This window comes from Notolepis coatsorum, assembly GCF_963971535.1.
Source record: "Notolepis coatsorum genome assembly, chromosome: 10".
Classification (NCBI taxonomy): Eukaryota; Metazoa; Chordata; class Actinopteri; order Aulopiformes; family Paralepididae; genus Notolepis; species Notolepis coatsorum.
Genome location: NC_140174.1, coordinates 74,231,667 through 74,256,645, shown reverse-complemented (window position 1 = coordinate 74,256,645; position 24,979 = coordinate 74,231,667). Strand labels below are relative to the sequence as shown.

At 46.4% G+C, this 24,979-nt stretch overlaps 1 protein-coding gene across 1 annotated transcript in view; it reads left to right on the top strand.

Annotated features, from left to right (window-relative positions):
- Positions 1–24,979, top strand: part of LOC311235397 (SRC kinase signaling inhibitor 1-like) — a gene marked incomplete at its 3' end in the record, with an annotated part of 164,224 nt that overhangs the window by 95,398 nt on the left and 43,847 nt on the right. The window contains exons 8-12 of the mRNA XM_084322852.1: positions 84–124; positions 1,103–1,126; positions 5,466–5,626; positions 8,230–8,405; positions 16,665–16,795. Of these exons, the coding sequence (XP_084178978.1) occupies positions 84–124; positions 1,103–1,126; positions 5,466–5,626; positions 8,230–8,405; positions 16,665–16,795 (533 nt within the window). The remainder of the gene's footprint in view (positions 1–83; positions 125–1,102; positions 1,127–5,465; positions 5,627–8,229; positions 8,406–16,664; positions 16,796–24,979) is intronic.

Below are 24,979 nucleotides of genomic sequence, written 5' to 3'. Positions count from 1 at the left end.
CCACTAACAGTCTTTGCATCAATACTCTACTTGCTCAGCAGAGAGAGAGTTGGGTCTAAGTGCTTTAACCCTGTGTTGTCCAGAGAGAAGATGGAGTCGGCCAGCGACTGCTCAGGAACTGACAGTAAGTGCTGGTAAAAAAATAAATAAAAAATTATGATAATAATAAAAAACAAATAAAAGTATTTCCTATTTCCTGTCACTGGCCTCCACTGCTATCAGTTTTCTATTCCACAAACGTATTTCTCCTCATTTCGAGAGTACAGTCCATTGCACAGCATCGCTTTTCCTTTCATTCTGTTTTTTTTTTGTGTGTAATTATTTTAAGTGCATGCAGAAAGAGCTATCCTGGGAATGTACTACTCAGCTGTTGTATCAGTTCAGTTTTACTTTCATCATTGTGTGGACGTCTCCAAATTGTCCCACACAAAAACACATTAAAACAAGGATGATCCTTTTTTTTAATCTTATCCAAAAGTGCTCATTTATGTGCTATAGTATAGATAACATTCAGCCACTAGATGTCGCACTAGAACACCAGCATTTAATGTATCCAATCAGGTGCATTCCACGTGGGGAAATGGGAAGTAGGGAGGAGATACATGCACGTACTGTAACATGTAAACGACAACTTTCATTTTGGACCCGCCAAAATCTTTTAAATAATAAATTCATGAATCAATATTTTTTGGGGGGAAAAGCAATACTTTTATTCTGCAGCTTTCTAAAAGCTCTATGGCTGTATTATAAAGTAATGTCCAAATTTACTCATGCATTTGTACTCACTATTCCTATCTAGAAATAAAAGTGAGTAAATGGTTAAAAAGCCCCATGACAACATTGGAGGGATGTGGGTAGGATGCGTGGACGGGATTGCACGTCCCTCCAATGTTGTCATGGGGGTGCGTTTCAGGGATGTACTCAAAAGGTTGTGTTACTCAAAAAACTAAACAAAACTAAAAAACTCAGTGTTGATGATTATAGTAGTTGTAATCAGTTACCTTCCACCTCTGCTCTTCTGTGATTAATGCACCTCACTTTGATTTTCACACATGTCGCTTATTTGCCGCTGCATAACCGCTGCACATGCTTCTCCTTTTAGCTGGACGGCCAAAAAAAACCAAAGGTAGCTATTATGTGTTTCTGATGTCTCTGGTATTATGCCCCCCCCTCCACCATCTCTCCTCCTGTCTGAGCCCCCCCCCCTACTTAGCATCCCTTAGATTCCCCCTGTCTTTCTATCCTATCGTTTGAGTTGAACCACTGAAAAGCCATTTCAATGGCATTGAGTCTTATTATCAACAGATGCTAGTTGAGGTCGAAGGCCAAGGCACAAAGTATGAAGAGGGGAGGAGCCTAAATGATCAATGAATAGCGAAGCAGTAAAAATAGCAGCATTCTAAAATAAAATGATTAACCGTGGAGAGGTATACTGTATGTTTTGGCTATAGCTGCTTTTTAGAAGCAACGCAAGAAAGACTTTATTTGCCAAATGCAATAAATATACAGGAATTTGAGTGCCAGAGCCGGCATCACTCTGTAGTAGCCTACATCACACAACAGAGTACCGGTACTACTAAGTACATCAGGGTTAGCCGGCATCACTCTGTAGTAGCCCACATCACACAACAGACTAGTAAGTACATCAGGGTTAGCAGAGAGGCACACAGTATTGAAGGCTGTATAATTGAAATTATGTTCATAATAACTGCTGAGAAAAGACAGAGCTCATCTAATGTTCACTCTCACTGTGAAGTGTTGGCTTTCAGTGCTGTAGGGAGTCAAGTGAAAGAAGGTGCGGTGACGTCAGTGACTGTGGGCTCTGAAAAGCACAGCTAATTGATTAATCAAAGATAATTCGTTGCTTGTGTTTTCCGACTGTGACATCATTGAGGGGGAAGTCATTCTGAGCGGCTCGTTTCGGCTAGTTAACCTGAAGACTTCAAACCTTCAAACACCAAGGAGTATCTGGCATTTCTCCCCTGGAGTCTAAATAACCTTCCAGACTGACAAGACTAGACAAAACCAATTTTCCATAATATATAACCTTTAAAGGGGAACAATTTTACTATTTCTTTCACTATTTGGGAACTTTTACACAATTCCTGTGAGTCTATGGAACACCTCTGTAAGATTTATTTTTTTTAAATTCATTGTTTTGTATTTCTAATCAAGTACTCAAAAACAGCATTTTTCTACCTCAAGATCTTAAGCCGTTTTGAGGCTGTGCTCCAACCACTGTGTGACCTGGTGCCAACTGCCACATCAACTGCCACATTATTATGCAGCTGAGAAATCTCTGACATCACAGATATGCACATTTTCAGATGACTCAGTTCAGTGAGGGTGAATATTGTGAGAGGAGAATTGGAAGAATGCGCCAATATGAGAATTAGAGACATAGATCCTATTAATATAAGTCCACATAGCTAGGGAACAATGCTAAACACTGAAAAAGGCCATTTATAATGAATATTTTGGTTCTGTTATGTTACCGCACTGCATTGCATTTCGTTTTTGTGCAGCACTGCTAATTTGTACTCCTGCTTACAGGCCATTGAGTGATAAATCCATGTCTCCATTTCATTGCCATGACTGCAGCGCTTCCCTCTCATAAACGCTCTCTGTATGATCTGTCCACACACTTGTTCCTCTGTCGGAATGATGAAGCTGCATATTTTCTACCAGTCACGGTTTCCTTGACTCCAAGTCTATTTTGTGGACAGTCTTTGTGCTCGCAGCTGAAGCCAGGACACCCCATTCAGCTAAACTAATGAGGCGGCACAGAGAGACATTAGCTAAGGACAAAGGTAGAGTTTTAGCAAAACGCTACCCACTATGACCGCTGCATGTCCTTTCAAGGGGGAAATTGAATTACCTGTGGGAAAAATACCCTAGTGTACGCCCTTTCAAACTTGACAACATAAAACATTCTAAAGGGCCCAAGTTTACTTCCTGTTGCAGGGTTTGCTAATACCAATAACTGACAGGTGATTCACTTGGGCCCAAGCTGTTCTTCCATTCTGAGTTTCCAACATATCAGTTGTATTGTACAGTAGGCTTGACTACATACAGCTGTTCCTCCCATTTTATTTCGCTTCCCCTGACCTTGTGTCCTTTAACCTTTCCTTAAAGGAGGGCCATCGTAGAGAATGGTATTTGCCCGGTTTAGCACTCTGCAGTGTATCGAAGTAACAGTGACAATTATGAAAGATTTACTGTAGGTCATTGCCATTTTGCCATAGTTGTTAACCAGAAGAGATGCAAGGCAGAGCATGTTTATTTATATAGCACGTTTCATACACAGAGGCAATTCACAGTGCTTTATATAAAACAGATCAAACGGAAAGGGCATTCAAAATTAAACATAAAAAAGTTAGCTAGTGTAAAAAAATAAGTACAATATTAAAAATAAAGTGGGCTTTCAGTGTGATACTGACGCCATTCAATCAAATGGAGGATAGTGGCTTAATGGATTGCAGAAGTACTACTCTTGCTGAAGTAATTTGGAGACAGGATTGCATCCCGCATCGAAGCAGTGGACTTGACACGCATCAGAGGAAAAAGCAACTTTCCTATTAATGATCGACTGGAAGCCTCGCAGTATTTACGTATCCCTCCGTCTCGTTATGCATGAGACTGAAAACACCCCCAATTACTGTCACAGGGCTCTCTGTCCGTGGCCGTCTCTCAACGTATATATATCTCTCTGAAGTTATTCCTGTTTCAGAGACACTCTATGGGGACATTGTATTTGTATCTGTCTTCAGTAGGATGTGTTGTGTTCTTCTGAACATAATATGGGCTCTGCGTCTTGTGTGTATCTGTGTAGCTGGCTAGGAACAATGCATCTTGTGTTACTTTTCAATACAGTGTGTTAGAGATCAACACATTAAGTTAATGTTATGAGAGGCTGTCCTATAACCTGGTGACCTGGTGGTTAGACAGACTTTTCTATAACCTGAAGGTCAAATGGTTGACTCAGATCTGCATGTAGTAAGGCATCAGGGATATTTCAGATTTTATTGACATGAAGTGGTACAGTATGATGTCAAATCGATGCATAACCATGAGCTTACTTTTACAGAGTCCCGTCCGAGTTCTGGAAAACAAAAAAAGGTTTCAATCCGCACCACAACATGCAGACAAAGGTTTTAACCATTCACAACAGGGGAGCTCCCGTAGCTCACCGCATATCTCGGCGCTATTTCTGCGTCGGGGAAAACCGTGCTCGTCACGGATCTGGGGGACACGAGTTCGATTCCCGGACCCGCCGTCATTTCTCAGAATGTCTTCCCCTGCTCTACATCCCATTTCAACCTGTTTCTGTCGGTCATGCTTGACCAGAAAAGCGATGTTTGATTAGTCTCTCAGCCCAATAATGTCTTGAAACTAGCCCCAGTGCATACGCAGTTACACTAATGCTTATGCATCTGTAAGTAAGCTAATGGTTATATAACTGGCAAGTATTTCATACGACTTAATATAAAGATATATTCTGTACTATCCCTTTAAATCCAAATCCAAATGCTGATTGAAAAGTAACAGGAGTAACAGGTGCTGTTCATAATCAGGTTACGCATGGATATAACACATACTTTGTAAGAGTGTAGGAATACAGCCACGACTGATTGTGTCGTCCTGGAAGCCTCCCCATGCTGTGTACCATCATAATACCTCTGTAAGGCTGTAGTCCCTGCCCCTGGCCTGGAAACAGAACTTGTCCTGGACTGCTGATGTCAGATCTTCATAACTGTAAAGGTAGAATCGTACAAGTACAATACAACAGGAAATAAAGACTATTATTTTGTGGAAGCTAAAGTCACTCAGTGTTATTGTTTTATAAGGCTTCCCCCATGGAAACCTTACATTTTCCCCTCATTTGTTTTTAAAGGAACACAGCAACTATATCGGAAATACACTTCTTCAGAGTCAGACAAGAATATAGATACCAATTTCCTCTCTACTGCATTCAGTAGAAAGCTCTCCATCTGCAAGCTAGCCTAGCTTAGCACAAGTGAATGGAAGCAGATACGTAGTGGCTAGCCTAAACTCCGGGAAAGGTGTTATTGGCCAACACTTATATTAGCCGCTTCCATTAATTTAATTAATTTGTGCTAAGCTAAGCTGCTTGCAGCCGGATAGCTTTCTACTGAATGCACAGAGAGGAAATTGCTATCTATCTTCTTGTCTGACTTGTCTGGTAAGCAGATTTCCCATAATGTTGCCATGTTCCTTTAAGGCTTCCCTCAAACAAGACTTCCCTCTCACAGTGTACTCTATTTTGTCATTGACTGACGTGGTTATTATGCCATACAAGGAACGTTAAGCATTCATTTAACTTTGAATTAACTCTGGATCCAGTGGTTTGGGACAAACTCTTTAAATTCCAGTGTGTTGTAAAACAGTCTAAAACAACGTTGACAGACAAGTCACTGTTTTAAAGCACGCTTTCTGATTGGCAGTTCTGACGCCGTCTGCGCCTTTGGCCTTGATGCCGCCCCCGCCCTCGGGAGCCAGCCAGCCAATCACTGTGTCCCGTCTGCAGATGCAGCTCCACCTCCAAGGCCTGCAACAGAACACCAGCGCGCTGCGCAAGCAGCTCTCTCAGCTGCGCAACATACAGGTCTGTGTGTGTGTGTGTGTGTGTGTGTGTGTGTGTGTGTGTGTGTGTGTGTGTGTGTGTGTGTGTTCATAGTATTCGATCTCAGACATCTTGGTCGGCAAACAGGTGATTGTAATTAACTAACAGGTGATTGTAATTAACTAGCAGGTGATAATTAAATGACAAATGTGTCCAATGAGCTGTGGCATTGAACCATATTGGTTCACTGACCCTCTCTTTCTCAGCTTCCCACATGGAGAATCTCCAATGCTGAGGAGAGACTTCCAGGTTTAAAGGGGAACTTCACCCAAATTAAGAATTAAATGTTCAGTTGTTATTTATGTGGTCTAGGAAAGTTCAATTAATATCTGAACATGAGCTACTTTCTCCCAATGCCGGGAACCAGATAATACTCATACGGTGTTACTCTGTGTGTTAAGGTGTTACTCTGTGTTCAGATGTCCACCGAGTACAGCCCATCGTCCCCACCATGCTTCTTTTTTCTTAATTATATATTTTTTTAAATAGAAATAAAACATTCATCATGTTAGGGATTGTGTTGGCAGAGGACCCAAACGCAAACAGAGACGAGGGAGAGGTAGATGTAGATTGTCGAATATGAGCACTGCTCCTTTAATTCGAGACACTTGGAAAATGAAAAGCAAGGTGAGAGCAAGTCTCCAAAAATGTACAAAACAAAACGACACGTCTCAAGACGGTGCAGTAAATACTCGCAGGAGAGACACTTAAAAAATAAAGAAAGCCAAAACAAACAGTAACGACACTAAACTGAGAAACTAGAAAATAAACGAAAACAAATTACAGCAAAGCTGGAAAGGTACACGGTGCAAAAACAATTTAGTCAACAAAATGAACACTGTTCATGAGTGGAGGGAGACCATGGGAGAGAATGTGAAAAGGTGGGGGCTCTTGAGGAGTACAGACAGGGGAGAAAGGTCCTGGGACAGGTGGACCCTTACACATCAAATAAAAAAAACAATAATTTGACAAATACTATACGTGTTATCAATACTTAGTCAGACAACACTATAAACAAACTGTCCGCTCCGTCTGCGCACACAGCAGAGTCGCAGCACAGAGTGGAGGAGTAGATGTCACTGCACGTGTCGGAGAGAAAGAAGTCTCTAGATGACATGACAGGTTACACAACAATTTTATATTCACAGAATGTTTGTTTGAATTGTAATACCCAAATGAGCTTCATCCTATAGTAGTGTTCTCAGTTCTATCCACACAGCATTCCCCTGGGTTTTGTCGCCTTCATCATCTTTCATTGTCTATGGAGCAGTACTAGACTTTATACCTGATGAGTTTTAGCCCTCTAGGTCTTTGACATAGGAGAGAGTCGATCATGTTCACTATTGGACTGTCTCAGACCGTGGGAATAACGTACTGTATGTGAATTCTTAAATTTGTGTGGTGTTCCCCTTTAATCAACGATGAGAATCAGGTGTGACTCAGTTCCACACCTGAAGCAGTTGTGATGGATAATACTGATGACCAGTGACCTCACCAAGTTGAACTCTGTGAGGTAGAGGTTGCTGTCCATGGTGCTGAAGCCTCTACGCAGCCCACTAGGGTGGGCACTCTACAATGTGTGTGTCTGTGGAGAGGTGAGATGTTTCTGACCCCATTGGCCTTCCATATAAATAAATACTATGCATGTATGTGTGTGCAGATGTGCATGAGTGCGAGTTTTGAATGTGAAACAGAATTAAGTAATCAGTATCCAATAAAATTTATGTATCCAAAGTAAAAGTACACATTCTCTATGATGATCTATGCGTTTTACTTTCTGTGTTCACCTCTATCTAAAGGTTATGTTAACGTGGTTGGTGGCTCTGGTTATTTCCTTTTACGGGTGACAGGCCTGCACTTTAACAGTGCAAAGTGCAACTGCCCAGAGATGGTGTAGTGCAGGGATCGGCAATAGGGCGGCCCGCGGGCCGACATTGGCCCGCCAGCAATAATTTCTGGCCCGTCAGATTATTTTGAGAATATGATATTTATTTCACGCGCGGGAAATATTCACTCGGGACGCCAGGGTGTCTTTTATTGTGAAGCTGTATCTATCTACCGGTAGTCATCAAAAGCATGTCTGTCACTATAGCCAATTGAAATGCTAGAAATGGTCACGTGGACTGGGAGAACCAATGGAATAGTCCCACCGGGCCGCGTGTATATTTCCCTAATGCACTTTCACTTCCGCGTTCGAGATGGAGCGAGTAACAAAATACAGTACGGCGCAATACACACAATTGTTAAGGGGATGCAGACCAGAGAAAAACGTTTGTCTTTTTTCACTATATTAAATTAGCCATTGTTTTTGATCCTGGCCCGCCAAGCAATGGCTTGGGGAAAATCTGGCCCGTGGCCAAACCTAATTGCCGACCCCTGGTGTAGTGGTTTAGAGTAGACCCCCTGTTGTCCTGGGGTCAGATCCTGCCAGAACCGTCTCTCCTGTGTCTCCCACTCTACCCTCCTCCCATCTAAATAAAGAGAAAATACTTAGGGGAGTGGACGGATTACAGAACTTGAGTAGAAGTACTTGGTGATAATTGCTAACCATGTCGCTCCTCGCGGGTCCTTTGTCGTCCACTCAGCTGGAGAACCAGGACTCGGTGCTGGCCCTGCTCAGACAGACCGAGTCGGAGCTGAGTCTCATGATGCTAGACGCGATGCGCACCCAGGAGGACCCGCTCCAGAGACAGCGCCTCCTGGTGGAGGAAGAGAGACTCAAGTACCTCAACCAGGAGGAGTTGCTCATCCAGCAGCTGCAGTGAGTTGAGGCAGAATCTTTGTCCTTTTAAAAAAAACGAAATGTTTACAGAATGACAGACATTCTTTTTTACATGAGGAGACAAGTGACCATCAGACAAGGGACAGCGTAGTGCCAGATGGTTCTGCTAGCATAGTAAAGATGGCACAGTATGCTAGGCACACATGTAGCATACTGCAGTAAGCAGACTGTCTGTCTGTTTACTGGAATGTGTCCTTTGTCAAATGAACCTTTGTCCTTTTACTAGAATGTAAAACAACTTTGTGGTAAGTGTTTGACAAATCAGTGGCCCGCATTTAGTTGATATAAAATGCTTCTGAGTAAGTAAAATAAAATGATGTACCGTCGCCTGGTAGATTGAAAGTTCATTTCAGTCTATGTTTATTTGCCCGGCTGTGATATGAAGTGAGCAAAGTGTAGCGTCAACAACACTGTCTCATCTAAGAAGCCTATTCAAACTACTAGCCAAACTACTGTAGCATAATGATGGACCTAGCCAAACTACTGTAGCATAAAGACAGACCTAGCCAAACTACTGTAGCATAAAGACGGACCTAGCCAAACTAATGTAGCATAAAGACGGACCTAGCCAAACTACTGTAGCATAAAGACGGACCTAGCCAAACTACTCTAGCATAAAGATAGACCTAGCCAAAGTACTGTAGCGTAGTGACGGACCTAGCCAAACTACTATAGCATAATGACGGACGTAGCCAAACTACTGTAGCATAAAGACGGACCTAGCCAAACAACTGTAGCATAAAGATGGACCTTGCCAAACTACTGTAGCATAATGACGGACCTAACCTATTTTGAAAATCCTGTGGAGAGTCGTATCCGCTCAACAGCACAGCAGTAGCATCTAGGCTTGGGCGGTATGACGGTATTACGGTATACCAGGGTATTTAGAAATCCCGACGGTATTGAAAATCAATACCGTCCGTCACCGTCAAAATCACAGATGCGCTTCAGTTCCTATTACAGTGAAACGGAGTTTTGAGTGTAGTGCACACACGCGCCAGCAGAGGGCGAGACCAGTCCTCACTAGTGGAGCGAGTGGGTCACAACGGTGTTCACGTTTTACGGTAATGTTGCGACAGTGCTGTGAAAATAGCATAAAGCGTTGTGACGAGAGTTGGTGTGTGTTGTTGTGGTGCACTGGTGGAGCAAGCAAATAATCCGTCTCTTATTATATGTGAACTAAAGAGTACAAGGTTTACACAACAGCCCCCACCCGCCTTTTTATTGTATTTGTACCGTCCTGTACTATCCGCTGTCAGCTGTTTATCTCTCTCTGTGAGCTACTGAGCTTGATTAACTAGCGTTAGCTCACGTTAACTAGCGTTAGCTCTGCGGCTAATCTTAGATTACCCTGAACTAAATCAATGACTAGGTTATAAAGCATTCGAGTAGTTTTCACTGCACATAGAAGTAGCCAAACAACGGGAGCATTTTGGGAGCATATGACCAAAACCCAGGCAATTTCGACCCCTTAAGGAATCAAATAGTCTGCCATGGCTAGGCTAGATGCTAACGCTAACGGTGCAGGCTTCTGACTACCATTCTGAGAGCTGACGATGATTTGTTTACTTGGTAACACAGGTTTTTTTTTTTTTTTGTGTGAGATTAAATCAGGCTTTTTTGGTGAAGTGCCCTTTTAATGTAGAGATAATCAACATGTAAAATGAAGTGCATGTTGCACAGCGGATTAAGAACCTATAATTCCAAAAAGAGACTTGAGACTTGACTTGGACTCTAGCTCAAAGACTTGACTTGGACTCTAGCTCAAAGACATGAGTCTTGACTTGGACTCTAGCTCAAAGACTTGACTTGGACTCTAGCTCAAAGACATGAGACTTGACTTGGACTCTAGCTCAAAGACTTGACTTGGACTCTAGCTCAAAGACTTGACTTGGACTCTAGCTCAAAGACATGACCTGGATATAAAATGACTTCTCTGGTACGGTGTACCAGTGTGTGTATCTATGAGGGATATGCGGGGGGAAACTAATTTCCATGGCCTTGTTTCTTTTTTTATCTAGGGTTAAGAAAAGCCCACTGCTTGTCATAGTTTTCACTCCATACCAAGCAATATGAAATGACAGGAAGTTAATCTGAATTCAGCAGCATGTACCATCATCTGGTAAAAATTGACATGCGCCATACATATGGTGGATTATGCTTTCATCCAAAGCACCTTTTGCGTGTTCAAACAGGCCTTGAGTGCATATATATTTTAGTATATATTAGGGCCCCAGTGGGAATTAAACCCTCAACCATCCCCTCCCCTATTAACGCACGCACGCACGCACACACACACACACACACACACACACACACACAAACACACACACACACACACACACACACACACACACACACACACACACACACACACACACACACACACACACACAGTTAGGGACACATTTTTCTACACATTTTGTGTGTAGTGCCAAGTGCCAAGTTTTACCAACTGAGGACCACATGCTGTGATGTTAAGTGCAGTGTCGACACTGTGTACAGTAAGTACTGGATACGCCAAGTGCAGGCAAGCACTGGTCTGATCTGCACTGTAGAGAGCAGGTATGAATGAATAGTTTATTTTGAACAATATAAAATAATAAAAAAATAACAATTCAATTAGTATACAAAGATTTGCTGTGAAAGAAAACATTGAAATACAGTCTTTTGTCTGAAAAGGAATAGGAAGAAGCAAGATGATTATCAGGTCCTACCCCTTCTTATTTATTTTTTATTTATTTAACCTTTATTTATCCAGGCTAGCAATTAAGAACAAATTCTTATACAAAAGCAGCCTGTCCAAAAAGCAAAGGCCTTTTGTGGGAAGGGGGGGGGGGGGGGGGTGTGGGAGGCTGTAACAAAAACAAGGTTATGTACATGCATACAAGAAAATAAAATACAAAATGACAGTAGCAATAGTATACAAGGACCCAATATTATAATAAACCCTTAACACAAAATAAATGTTTCAGTCTTCAGTCTTTCGATATACTGTATCTGTGGTAAAGCTTAGGTGGTGTTTCATATAAGGACTCAGACAGCGTGGCCATTTCAAGTAACGTCTTTATTCATCTAACACAACTGCGCCTGCGCCACGCCTTACAGCAACAGCTATGGATGCCCGTAAGGGACATCCACTACATCTCCCCTTCTCCCAGGAATAAACCTAACCTCCTCAAGTATAAACATCCTCCAGTATATTCAGACATCTACTACAGACATCCATTACATCTCTCCTTCTCCCAGGAAAAAAACCTAACATCCTCAAGTATATGTTGAAATACTCTAAAGAGAACCATAATGATGTAACATTACATAACATCCCTGCACAGATAATACAGGTAAGTGCCTTCTAGCTGTAAGGTGAAGCACTCATTTTTTTTTTTTTTTTTTTTTTTTACTGAGCGTAGTCCTTGAGCCATTCTGGCGGCTTTATCTGCCGTCTCGGAACGTCTCTCACTTTAGTCTCTGTACTCTCTCTCTCTCTAGTCAGGGCGCTTGGCACTATTTCCTCCTCTGTTGTTTGCTCCTCCTGTGGAGTCGGTGTCTCTTGTGGCTCAGGGAGAGCTTGCAGATGAGCCCTGTTCCTCCTCACCACCTCTTCTCCTGCCCGGACCACATAGGAGCGTGGCGTGTCAGCCTTCCTGAGCACCGTAGCTGGCCGTTTTGAGGTGGAGATCCACACCGATTGACCCGGTCTCAGTTCCGGCCTCTGTGTGGCCCGGTGTCTCTCATTAAAGTTCTGCGTCTGTCTCAGTTTCAGTTGGTAGTCCTTTTCCTGAAAGGCCTTCGTTTTGGGCCATTGTGGTTTCAGGTGGGCCGGCGCCTGTGGCAGTGGGGAGCGGAGCTTCCTGCCCATCAGGAGCTCAGCAGGTGATGGTCCATGCTGCAATGGTGTGACTCTGTACGCTAACAGTGCCCTGTGTGGGTCTTCATTCTTACTCAACAGTGACTTAGCCGTCTTGACAGCTCTCTCTGCCTCTCCATTGCTCTGGGCAAAGTACGGGCTACTTGTCACATGAGCAAAGTCATAATCTGTGGCAAAGGCGGCAAACTCCGCTGACGCAAACTGTGGACCATTATCACTCCGCAGGACCTCTGGGACCCCGTGTCTGGAGTACATGGCCTTTAACGCCTCGATCACTCCTTTAGTTGTGGTAATGGGGGTTTTCTCTATTTCAATGTACCTTGAATAGTAGTCTACTGCTAACAGGTAGGTGGTGCCCTTTAGGTCAAACATATCCACCCCTACCTTTTGCCACGGCCGCTGAGGCAATGCCGATGGTATCATTGGCTCTGGATGCCGTGTCTGACTCTTCACACATGTTTCACACTGTGTTACTACCTTAGCGATCTGACTACTTAAGCCCATCCACCACACTGACTGCTCTGCTCTCGCTCTGCACTTAGATATCCCCATGTGTCCCTCATGTAAACGTGCCAGCATTTCTGTTTGCAAAGTCTCTGGTACTACTATCCTCCGTCCTTTCATTAAAAGGCCTCCTGCACAGTATAGCTCACTCTGGTAGATCCAGTAGGGCTTTAGCTGCTGTGGCAGTTCCTCCTGTCTTGGCCACCCCTTTTTGCACTGCTGTATAAGCTGTCTGCAGACAGAGTCCTTTTGCTGTTCCTCAGCAATCTGTTGCAGCTTTGCCTTAGACGCTGGTAGGCCCTGCTGTACTGCCTCAACAAACACCTGTGCTTCTCCTTCCAGCTCTCTTTCCTCCTCTGTCAGTGTGCGCACGATTGGGGCCCTTGATAATGCATCTGCCGTTATCAACGCTTTCCCTGGGACATATACTATGTGGTATGTATATCTCAGTAGCCTAAGCCTAAAGCGCTGGATTCTTGGGGGTAAGTCATCTAGTGCCTTCGTACCTAACAGAGCCAACAGTGGCTTGTGGTCGGTCTCTATGGTAAATTGAAGGCCTATTATATACGAGCTGAGCCTTTCGCATGCCCATGTTACTGCCAGCGCCTCCTTCTCCACCTGGGCATATCTCTGCTCTGTGTCAGAGAGACTGCGTGAGATATAGGCTATCGGGCGCCACTCCTTGTTGTCCTGCATTTGGGTGAGGACTGCTCCCACTCCAAAAGATGATGCATCTGCAGACACTCTTGTCTTAGCATTTGGCCTGTACTGTGCTAGCACCCTATCTGAGGCCAGATCAGACTTCACCTTTTCAAAGGCTGTCTGCTGCACCTCTCCCCACACCCAGGCATTCTCTTTCACCAGTAAATCCCGTAGTGGTTTGGTAGTGTCTGTGAAAAGAGGTACAAACTTTCCCATGTATGTGGCCATGCCCAGGAACCGTCTCACGTCTGCAACATTTTGTGGAGCGGGCATGTCTACTATTGCCCTCACTTTCTCTGGGTCTGGCGCTATGCCCCCTGCACTGACTTTGTGGCCCACGAACACCAACTCTGTCTGTGCGAACATGCACTTTTCATTTAGGGTCAGGCCGGCTTCCTGAAGCCTGGACAGGACCGCAGTGAGCCTCTCATCATGCTGGGTCCTATCTACGCCACATACCAGCACATCATCTGCGTGGCATATTATGCCCGTCAGCCCGTCCAAGAGCTGCGACATGCGCCTCTGAAAATGTTCTGGACCAGAGCTGATCCCGAACGGCAGGACATTGAAACAGAAGCGGCCACATGGAGTAACAAATGTGGTGAGCTCTCTGCATTCTTCTGATAGGGGAATCTGCCAGAACCCTGAGCGTGCGTCTAGCTTAGTGAAGATCTTTGCCCCATTCAATTGAGCCAATGACTGCTCTACCGATGGTAGTATGTGTCGTTCTCTACATACCGCCTCATTGAGTCTAGTCAGATCCACGCAGATCCTGATGTCTGTCTTGTTGGGCTTTATCACGGGTACCATACCCGCACACCACGGCGTTGGCCTTTCTATCCTTGAAATTACTCCAATTTTTTCCATTCTCTCCAACTCCTCCTTGACTTTGTCTGCTAGTGGTATAGGCACTCTGCGTGGAGTAGTGAGTGCGTATGGTACTGCATCCTCCTTCAAGCGAATGCAGTAATCCCCCTCTAGCCTCCCCAGGCCTGCGAACACTGTGGGGAATTTACGCCTGAAAAAGTCCCCTGGGTCCTCCAGTTCATCAACCCGCTCTACCAGTCGCAAGGCTTCAACTGCTGGCAGACCTAATAAGGGTCTGACTAAAGAATCTACTACAAATACCGGCTGGGCAACCGTTCCACTTTTGCTCTTGAGCTGGCATATGACTTGCCCTGCTACCTGCAGCACCATGTTATTGGGCCCATATAGCTTCTTATCTGTTGCCATCAAGGGGCCGTCTCTGCTATATTTATATAGTCTGGTGGGGATAGCAGTGACCGCTGCTCCTGTGTCTATTTTAAAAGAGATCACTTCTCCATTGAGTTCTATGTCTGTGTGCCAGCCAGAGACATGATCCTTCACTTCTCCTAGAAAAAGGGTGTCCTGTTGTAACTCTCCCTCCTCTAGCATCTCATACACTGGCTGTGCGAAACGGCACACTGCAGCGAAATGCCCTGTCTTGTGGCACTTTCTACATTCTGCATTGCTAGCTGGACATTCTCTCCAGCTATGGGGGGAAAATCGACCACATTTCTGACATTTCTCTGTGTTTTTGACTGTCTCTGTCTGTCTTGTTCTGGTATACCCTGTTTGTTTGTGACCATATGCCTCTTTCTTTTTGAATGGACGAGAGATCGCATCCACCTCTCTCCTTTCCTCTGTGTGTGTAGCCCCGCCCCGCATCACAGTCTGTTGCTGCTTCACGGTTTCCTGCTGTTTCACTTGACTGATAGCCTTGTTCAATGTCATGTCAGCGTCTAGCTGCAGTTTCTCTGAAAGGGCCAGGTCTTTTATCCCGACAATAATGCGATCCCGGATTAACTCCTCCCTCAACACCCCAAAGTTACAGTGTTCTGCGAGTTTATGCACTGCCGTTATGAAGCTATCCGCGGCTTCCCCTGGCTCTTGTTTACGTACATTAAACTGCGCACGCTCGAATATGACGTTATGTCGCCATACGAAATGTTCTTCCAAACACGTAACCACAGTTGCATATACGAGCCTTTCCTGTGCACTCAGCTGAGTAGCATTTAGAATGTCCTCCGCTTCATCTCCCATGAAGTATATCAGCGTATTGACTTGGAAAGCCTCTCCCTTCCTATCCAGTCCCGATGCGACACGATATCTGTCAAACCTCCGGATCCATCTCGGCCAGTTCTTGCCGTCTGTGCAGTCAAACTTCTCCGGTGCGCTGACATGGAAACTGTCCGTCTGCGCGCGACCTGCTGCCGGTGCTGGTGCCCCTTCGCCGTCCGACATAGTTAGCTAACGTTAGCTGTTGTGCTATCTCTTGTAATAGCCTGTAATATCTCTCTCGCCGCTTGACCAGTCTCTTCTCTTCGTCTCCTAGGTAACGGGTTAACCCTTCTGACATGGGTTGAACACTTCTGACACCATGTGGTAAAGCTTAGGTGGTGTTTCATATAAGGACTCAGACAGCGTGGCCATTTCAAGTAACGTCTTTATTCATCTAACACAACTGCGCCACGCCTTACAGCAACAGCTATGGATGCCCGTAAAGGACATCCACTACATCTCCCCTTCTCCACTTCATCATTAGTCCTGAGATACATAACCAAGTACACCTTCTTCTTTTGTTGGATGACATATTCAAATGTCATCCAACAAAATCACTGAACGATTGATCAATAATCATTTATTGTACAATCAATCAATAGGCTACTGTCCATCTAGTATCTTGAGAAATATACTGGTATACTGGATAAATGAAGCACTGGTCTGATCTGCACCGTAGAGGACAGGTATAGAAGGGGTTGTGGTTCAGGGACATCAGAAGAGGTGTCATGGGTCTAACTAACTCAACCAAACATCTGTAAGGTTCTAAGGTTTCTATCCTCCACATCACCTGTGGTGCTTTTTTTTTTTATATTGCTAGGTTTTTATTGAGTTTTTCCTTACCTTCGCTGGGGAATGTCTGGGAGTGTTTCATATTTGGATTTTATGGTGGATTTTGTTCTTGATTTATTGTGATGTTTCTTCTTGTCTTGTTTAAAGAAGACTTGTCCAGCCCATGGGGACATTACCTTGTGATTTCGGGCTCTACAAATACATTTGATTTGATTTGATCTGTGATTGGTGGTACCCTTCTGATAATCTCTAATGACATCCACACACGTTCCCTCTTCTCCCCCCAGTGACCTGGAGACCTCGGTGGAGGAGCTCCAGAGGGACTCATCGGTCAACCACGGCCTGGTGACCGAGCAGGAGGTGGAGCTGAAGAGCAAAGAGCTGCGGATGCTGGGAGAGACCCTCACTGAGCTCAAGAGTGAGTTGTTTTGTCTTCGCTCAGTGCTTAGACGTCTTTACCCAGCAGTGAGCTGCGAACCTCATTTCCCTGTGCAGCTCCACTATAACATGACAGATAACCTTTGACCCCACTGAGTAGGAACGCTAAATCTGAGCAAAGTGACTGGTAGATGTGTAGATAATTCACTCAGACTGTCAACTCGCTGTGAGGAAGCAGTGCACAGAGAAATGGGCCACTGCAGAAATGGGCCACTGTATTCAGAACAATACCTGTTATGTTATCATAACAAAGAAGATGGATACCAATTTCCTCTCTGTGCATTCAGTAGAAAGCTACAAGCTAGTCAAAAACCCCTCTCCCGGAGTTTTAAGTGTGCAGCCGGATAACAAATCAGGGACATTTCTGGTGGCCACACATGGTCGAGGACAGATTAGGGACGTCTTATCACTAGGGATGGGTACCGAATCCGGTACTTTTAAGGGTATCGACCGAATCACGTTGGTAGTACCGAGTTTTTTACAACTGAGGTAGGTAGATTACATTTTTAGAGACTAACGTACCGGAAAAAATACCGGTATCAGTTCACAGCTACCGGTATCGGTTCAAATGTGAACGGTACCCAACCCTACTTATCACCTTAATATAGGCCTATATTTTTTTATTCAAACTTTGGCGGACGCTTAATATCACACTCATGTTGGATATCATATATACATTTGAATGATTTGAGGCTTTGTTTTCGGGGGTTCGTTAAGTATCTAAGTTTGAATCTGATCCTAATCTTATCCTATCACTATCCTAGTGATTATTCCGTGGATAAACCAAAGATTTTGTTTTAAGATTTGCTCCCTAAAAAAAATATTGATGAGCGGCTTTTGAGTGGTTCTTTTGAGCGGTTCTTCAGAGCGGTTCTTTTGAGCGATTCTTTTGAACGGCTCTTGGAAAGGAATGGAGCCAAAAGATCCCATTACAAGCTCCTTAGAAAACGCAATCCTCTCCTTGTTTCACGTTCATAAACTCACCGCTTCCCATCGCGCCTTTCACTCCGTCATTTTCTTCGACGAGAGACTTAACAATTTTGTTAGCGCGACCAGGGGACACGTTTAACATGTGACACTTCCTGAGTCAGGCCACTGAAGGTACTGACACCTGCGGAAATGTTTTGAGTGCACTGGATCCAGATCAGCCACAGGAGTGAAGTTCCCTTTCTTTAACAATATGAAGTCGGGCGGTCAGGTGGCGTAGCGGAGATTGCGTTCGTCACCAACGCCGGAGATGCTGGATTTGCGTGTTCGAATCCAGCTCCCGGCGTTGTCACCAGCTTGGCTGGCCGTTCACACTAATACAATTGGCAGTATTAGAGGGTGGGAAAGCTGGCGGGTGGGTCCTGGGCGTTGTGGAGAGCGACCCCTACAGTTCGGTCGGGGAGCCTGCTCAGCGAGGGTAGGATCTGGAGAGAGGTAGTGCGGCCTCCCACACGTTACACTCTCCCAGTGAGAATCTGCGCGGCCAGGCTGGCCTGCCGGCTGGCTGCACATGCGTCGGAGGAAAGCATGTGACAGTCTCCGGTCTCTCGGACCAACAGTAGGGGAAAGTGCGCAACAACCAGGAATGGTGGGAGGGGAGAAAAATCGGAAAAAGAAGGAGGGGGAAAAAGATAAAAAAAAAAAAAAAACAATATGAAGTAATTTCAAAAGTTCAAGAGGCCGTACATTCATACATTTTATTTACTCTGTTTTCTCGTTATCGCGAGAAAACGGACTTGGTTTTCCCGTGGTAACAAGATAATTATCACGTTATCACGAGAAAACTAATTAAATCGGATTAATTTATTTCAGGGGGGTACATGACATACAGGTATACACAGTACTGTTACATTTGCGACATACAAGATATGCAAATATACAGTACTGTTAAACAGAGATCCTAACAGAAAATATACATATGATGGGGAGGAAATTGTACATTAGGAGGGGGTGGGAGGGGTTTGGACATACAGGGGCCAGTTTCGTGTTGCAGCCTCCCGTAGCTCTTTGAGAGCTCACTTTGATTGCACTTTGAGGCACATTAATCTGTATATATTATCTGTAACAGCAAGGCATAAATCTATTTCAGCCTGTGTCAGGCCTTGATTGAAGAGATATGTGACGCGGTGATCAATATCCTCCTGCTTAGCCCCTTTCGTGACTGTGATGCACCGAGTGCATCATAGTCACGAACGGGGCTACCTGCTCCTCTGACATTGCGACACTGAATGATGTTTCCTGCAGTGATTTAATATATAGACTATTGTTTCGTTTTCTCGAGATCTCGAGAAAATTATCACGTTATCACGAGAAAACTAATTAAATTAACTCGTTATCACGGGAAAACGGAGCAAATAAAATGTATGAATGTACGGCCTTAGGGCCTTAGGGCTTCCGTACAAAACACCTCTCCGTGTAGGTTTTTTTTAATACCAGCAACATGTTGCTAGAAACAGCTGAGCGGTAATAACCTGCGGATACAATTTCCCTTCAAGTCATAAATGCCCAATCAAAGATAAGCAATTGAAATGGAAAATAATCTTTCATTGTACATTCAAAATAGAGTTCTATTTTACTCCAGCTGATATTCTGCAGCCTCCTAAAACACACGGACGCCATTTATCCATGTGTATTTCAGTCGAAGGCACTGATTCGTTTAGACAGAGCTGAACCGTAGCATCTTCAGCAACACTCAGCTGACTATGAAATTGGAATGAACAATGTTTATGATTGTTGGGAGGGAAATAGATTAGGAAGATTCACAAAACTGGGTCTTTAACAGTGTCTTCTGTGTCACAGTGTGTTCATTAGATATTCATCTCCTATCTATAATAGAACAACGCTGTAACGTTTCACATACTGTATATCATTCAGGAATAATGGATTCTAATGTGATATAGTTGTATACATTAGAAGCTCTTATAACACTAAAGGAGCACTTCACCCAAAGATTATCATATCAATTACTCACCCTGTGATGCCTTGGATTCAAAAGATTAAAAAAAGAAATCTTCTGGGATGTTTCCATGGTGAACGTAGAATCCAAAGAAAACCATAGCAATACTTGATGAATTGAAGTTAATAGAGAATTGGTTTTTTGACCTATTCTCGTTTCTCGACCTAACCTTGCTAACGTAAATATGTCTGGTTAAATGCTGCCTTCAAATGGAACCCATGAGTTTGTGGTCTCAACAGGTTGAAGTCATAAGGACACCGTTGCTAGGCAACTGGGCAATGCGCCTTGAAGCCACTGAGGCTAATGATTTTCCACTTTATTCACAACGTTGTGACTGTACTGAGCATACGACTGGATAAATGAGACTTGGATTATGCTGCACAGATTGTGAGAGAGTTTGTGTTTTGATATAGTTTGGCTGTTGTTAAACCAAATCTCCATTAACGTCAATTCATTCAAGTATTTCTACCATTTTGTGGATTCTACACTCACCATGGAGACATGTGAGATATTCATGAATTCAAGGCATCACAGGGTGAGATATACAAATGATGATTGTGGGTCAAGTGCTCCTTTAAATAACATCTTGTGTCTTTTCATGAAGTGAATGAAGTTATATGAGTATTGGCTGAGCGTCCAGCTCAAGCCTATTGAGATACCCCTTATCTCCTTGTACCTACTGTACACCACCACGAACACAACTTATACACCCACACCTGACCGGGTCCCGCCTCTATGGAGGCGTAGCCTATAAGACCATGGTCATGGTCACCAAACACCCTTCCTCGCCAAAATCCCGTTCCAGTAAAAGATCCCTCAAAAGGGAACTCAGGGCCGCTTAGAGCGGGACGCTCAGCCAATACTCATATAACTAGGTTATATACATAACCTATCGTTATATTTCGTATGGCTTATCGCGTCCCGCTCAAGCCTATTGAGATATGGGTTAGAGCGGATGCGAGACCCGACAGATGTACCCCCTGAGGACCCGTAAGCCCACATCAAGGGGTGCGGGGAGCCCTGTCACCTCATCCTTCCTAACGAAGGGGGGGCGCAGTCAACTCCACCTGAGTGCGAACAAGAGGGAACTAGAACCCCTTGAACACACAGCACAGGCGGAACCACGTGTGACCTAACACACTGTGGCCCATACCCACACACTCCTGCTACCCTACCAAAGGACGGGAAGCATGAAAGGCCACAGACCCCAGAACCGCCTGGGAGACAGAACCCCCGGTCATGTCCATGAGGTAAAACCTTACAAAGGGGCCCGGGGAGGACCATGATCCTCCACCGAAGCCCCACCCAGGAGAGCGGCAGAGGCAGCCACCCCACGAGTGGAGTGCGCCCTGACGCCCCCAGGGGGATCCTGCCCAGCCAACGTGTAGCAGAGGGCAATGCCCTCGCACAACCAATGGGACAGGCGTTGTTCGATAGTGCCTTACCGGCATGAGAACCACCGTGACAGACAAAAAGCTGAACGGTGACCCGAGGTCCTGAGTACGGCTGAGGTAATTCCCAAAGCACGGACCGGACATGACAGGTGAAGGCCCGCATCTAACTCACTACCGCGAGGAGGCGGATGAAACGCCTGAACCACAATATCCCTGGAGCGGAAGAACTCCGGATATTTACAGGCACGAAGGCAGGATTAGGCCGCAGAGTGGCACCGCAATCGGACGAAAGACAGGCACTCTGGACGTACCGAGAGAGCACAAAGCACACCCACGCGTCAGCGGAGGTGACGGCCAGCAAGAACGCGGTCTTAAACGACAGCTGTTCCAACGGCGCCTGCTCGAGCGGCTCAAACGGGGCCAAGGACAACCGACCGAGTACCAATTGAAGATCCCAAGTCTGAGCCAAGGAGCGTTGCACCGGCTTAACGCGTCGAGCGCCAAGCAGGAAACGCTTCACAAGAGGGTGGCTGAACAAGACATCCCCTCAAATCCCTCATGATAGGAGGATATAGCTGCTGCATATACCCTCACCGTCGAAGCCGACAGTCTATCAAGGAGAGACTGGAGGTAACTAAGGACAGCATCCAGGGGGCAGGAGACTGGGTCCTGGCCCCCCGCCTTACACCACACTTGGAACATACGTCATCTGCCCGCATAAGCGCGACAGTGGAGGGAGCATGCGCATTCCGGATGGTAACACCATCAGGATCAAGAACCTGCGCCCCTCAACGTACCCGTCCCAACAACTGACCTAACAGATGTATGGGGAAGAATCCCAGGCGGCACGGCATCGGTCCCAGACCTGCCTGGCTATGTCCGGACGTAATCCCCACCCGTCAGGATGAGGACCGCCCCGCGACAGTACACCTGTACCCACATTCTCCCTGCCGGGGATGTGGGGAGCCCTCAGGCCGCGCAGATGGAGGATGCCCATAGCCAGCCGCCCGCCGCCTGGTGCAGACGGGGGGAGCGTACTCCTCCCTGTCTGTCGATACACAACACTGACATTGTATCGTCCGTCCTGATCAACACCGTTTGAGGACCAGAAGGACCGCTTTCAACACCAACACATTGAACGTAGCGCAGACCGGGCAGCATGGTTTGCCAGCTGCCCCCTACTGCGTTGGCCCGATGCGTCACCAGCGAGGGAGGCGTCGGTGAAAAACGTGACGTGAGACAGCGCCGTAACCGTTCTAGGACGGAACCTCCCGAGCGTGTTGACAACACGCTCTGAGAGGGATGCCCATAGCCCTCCAACCGTTGACTGGGAAGAGGAGTACTCTACTTCCAGTCTACAGCAACCCCAGGCTGGTAGGGACCTGCCTGGTACGAGACCTGACGATCCACCTTGACCGCGAAGGACCCGAACGTCGTCAGGGCAGAATACACTCCGTAACCCCTGGCGATGCAGAGGCCCCCCGTGCGGCCTCCACGCACTTGGTGAAGATGCGGGGAGCCAGAGAAAACCGAACGGCAGCCTCTGGTACTCATACGCTAACCCTGCAAAGGAAGCGTAGGTAAGCCCTAGGATGGAAGATCGGAGATGCGCATACGCATCCTACAGGTCTATGGAGGAGAACCAGACCCCCACCTGACAGTGTTCAACAGGTAGGAGACGATCCAAAAAATGCTGAACCTTGCCATGGGACAGGTCCAGCCTGGGTCTGACACCCCCCCCTCCCGATTTCTCAGGCACCAGAGAACACCGGGAGGAGAACGCCACGACGATGGCTTGCTTCGTCCACAGAGATTGGATCTCGTTGACCAGAGCTGTCACTGCTGGAGACCCTGACAATAGGGTCTGTACCAAACCCGAAAACGGGTGGGGTTGTGTAAACACAAGTCCCCGCCTCAGCGTTCTCTCCATCCACCTCGACATATGGTACTGCCGTAGTCATATGTGATGACACTCCCAACGCACCCGCCGCCATGTGGCGCAGGTCCGCCAGGAACTGTAGATAGTTGGCCCGGTCCCACCCGCTGTGTGTAGCCAACCCTGGAACCGTGCGAGCAGAGCGTTCCGTGTCGGGACATCTGACCCTGACACCACCCATGAGGCAATCGCACCCAAGGGGGGACCCCGACAGTAAGGGCCGGTTTGATACGGGGGGCTTTCTAGGTGAAAAAAGCCCCCCCACTGAACACCCCTCCAGAACATGCTGAGGAGTTGTTCTGCAGCCGGACATGCAAGGTGTAAGGACCCCATGGGTTCCTACACACCGTAGCCCTGCAGTGATATTACTACCACCCAAATCACGCGTGCCTGCGAGACCACTGCCAATCTTTCAGGAGTGGGAGGCACCAACATGATACCTGGCCTGGCGAAGGCGAGGCCGGGGAAGCCCGCACTGTGTGCCTCAAAAGGTTTCGAGCCCCCCTGCTGACAACACTTATAGTTGACAGACGTAACACCAGGCTCAACCAACACAGCTTATGGTGTCTCACGGACAGACCCAGGCTCAGCCATCAACTGGGTGTCAGCCCCTGTCCCCATGAGAAGCGAAAAGTGGGGCCGCCCGCGCTTCAACGAAGGCACGCATCCCGCAGCCAAAGGAAACAATCAGAGCCCACTTTTTCCGCTGGTGTTGGGGAAGGGAGTGATCGGAGAGCGGGCTGCTCGCGGCAGGACGGTGACGGCTTGTTGTTCAAGCCGAACCCATCCAACATGGCCGATCCCTCGGCCGCCAAGGCTGTCGGCCTTGTGGACACCTGTCGATTCAACGCCCAGGATACCTCCGGCGGGGGAAAACATGGCCGCCTGTCGAGGGCCTCGTCATCGCCGCTGACGAGGCCGTGCTCTCTCTTCTTCTGGCTGCGTGGTGTGAGGCGGTGTGGGGCCTAGGACAATACCGCCCGCGCTCCAGCAGAAGACCAAAATCCCCTGCGGAGAGGGGAACCCTGAGCGGTTATAGCTTGCGGCTGGGTCAAAGCTAATAACGTCAACAACCTCGCACGATGTGTCGACGTCGGCTGGCCCTCAAGGCCCCGCCACCAGACACCATTTTTTTAATAGAAAAAACAGCAATTCAAACACAGTTCTAATCGCTGCCAATTCCATACCGTGGCGGTACAGGCTTTAGCAGCCCACCAGCCACTCACCTGGCCGACCCACCCATGGCGTCGGCCGGGCGGGGCACTGTTTCAATATGTCAAAAGCAAAGGACTGATGTTAACATGGAGCACCATTGGTGGTTGCAAACAGAAACCTCCACTGTGGTGTGCACCATGAAAGGGTTAAATGAATAAAAGAACTAAACCACAAAATACTGTAGAATGAGCAAACCCATATACACAACGTTAAGGGGAGGCGGACCAGAGCGAACTAGTCCCGCCTTCATTCAAAATATTCACAACAGCACACCAGCCCTAGCTTAGCCCATTTACCAAAAAAGGTAAACAAAGCCCCCCCCGCATACTCCCCCAATAGACACCGATTGACCGTCAGCATGCATGGTTGAGAGGAGAGAAAGCTGTAGCATAGACAGACCTTCTCATAGCAGAGTGACAGAACAAAACAGTAGCCCCTACACTACTACAGCCTAGCGTGAGGCGATGTGGAACCCAGATCAACAACCACCTGCGCACAACACGCAACATGTTTACAATGTCGGCTGGACCCATAGCCCCACTACCCGACGCCAATGTGGATAGGAACTAGCCAGCTGAGCCCTAACCCGCCGTTAAGTCCCATCCTGCAGTAGTATAGCTCTACTGCTACACCGCCGAGCTCACGCATCGGCTCCCAGATGGGGACACCGTTCAA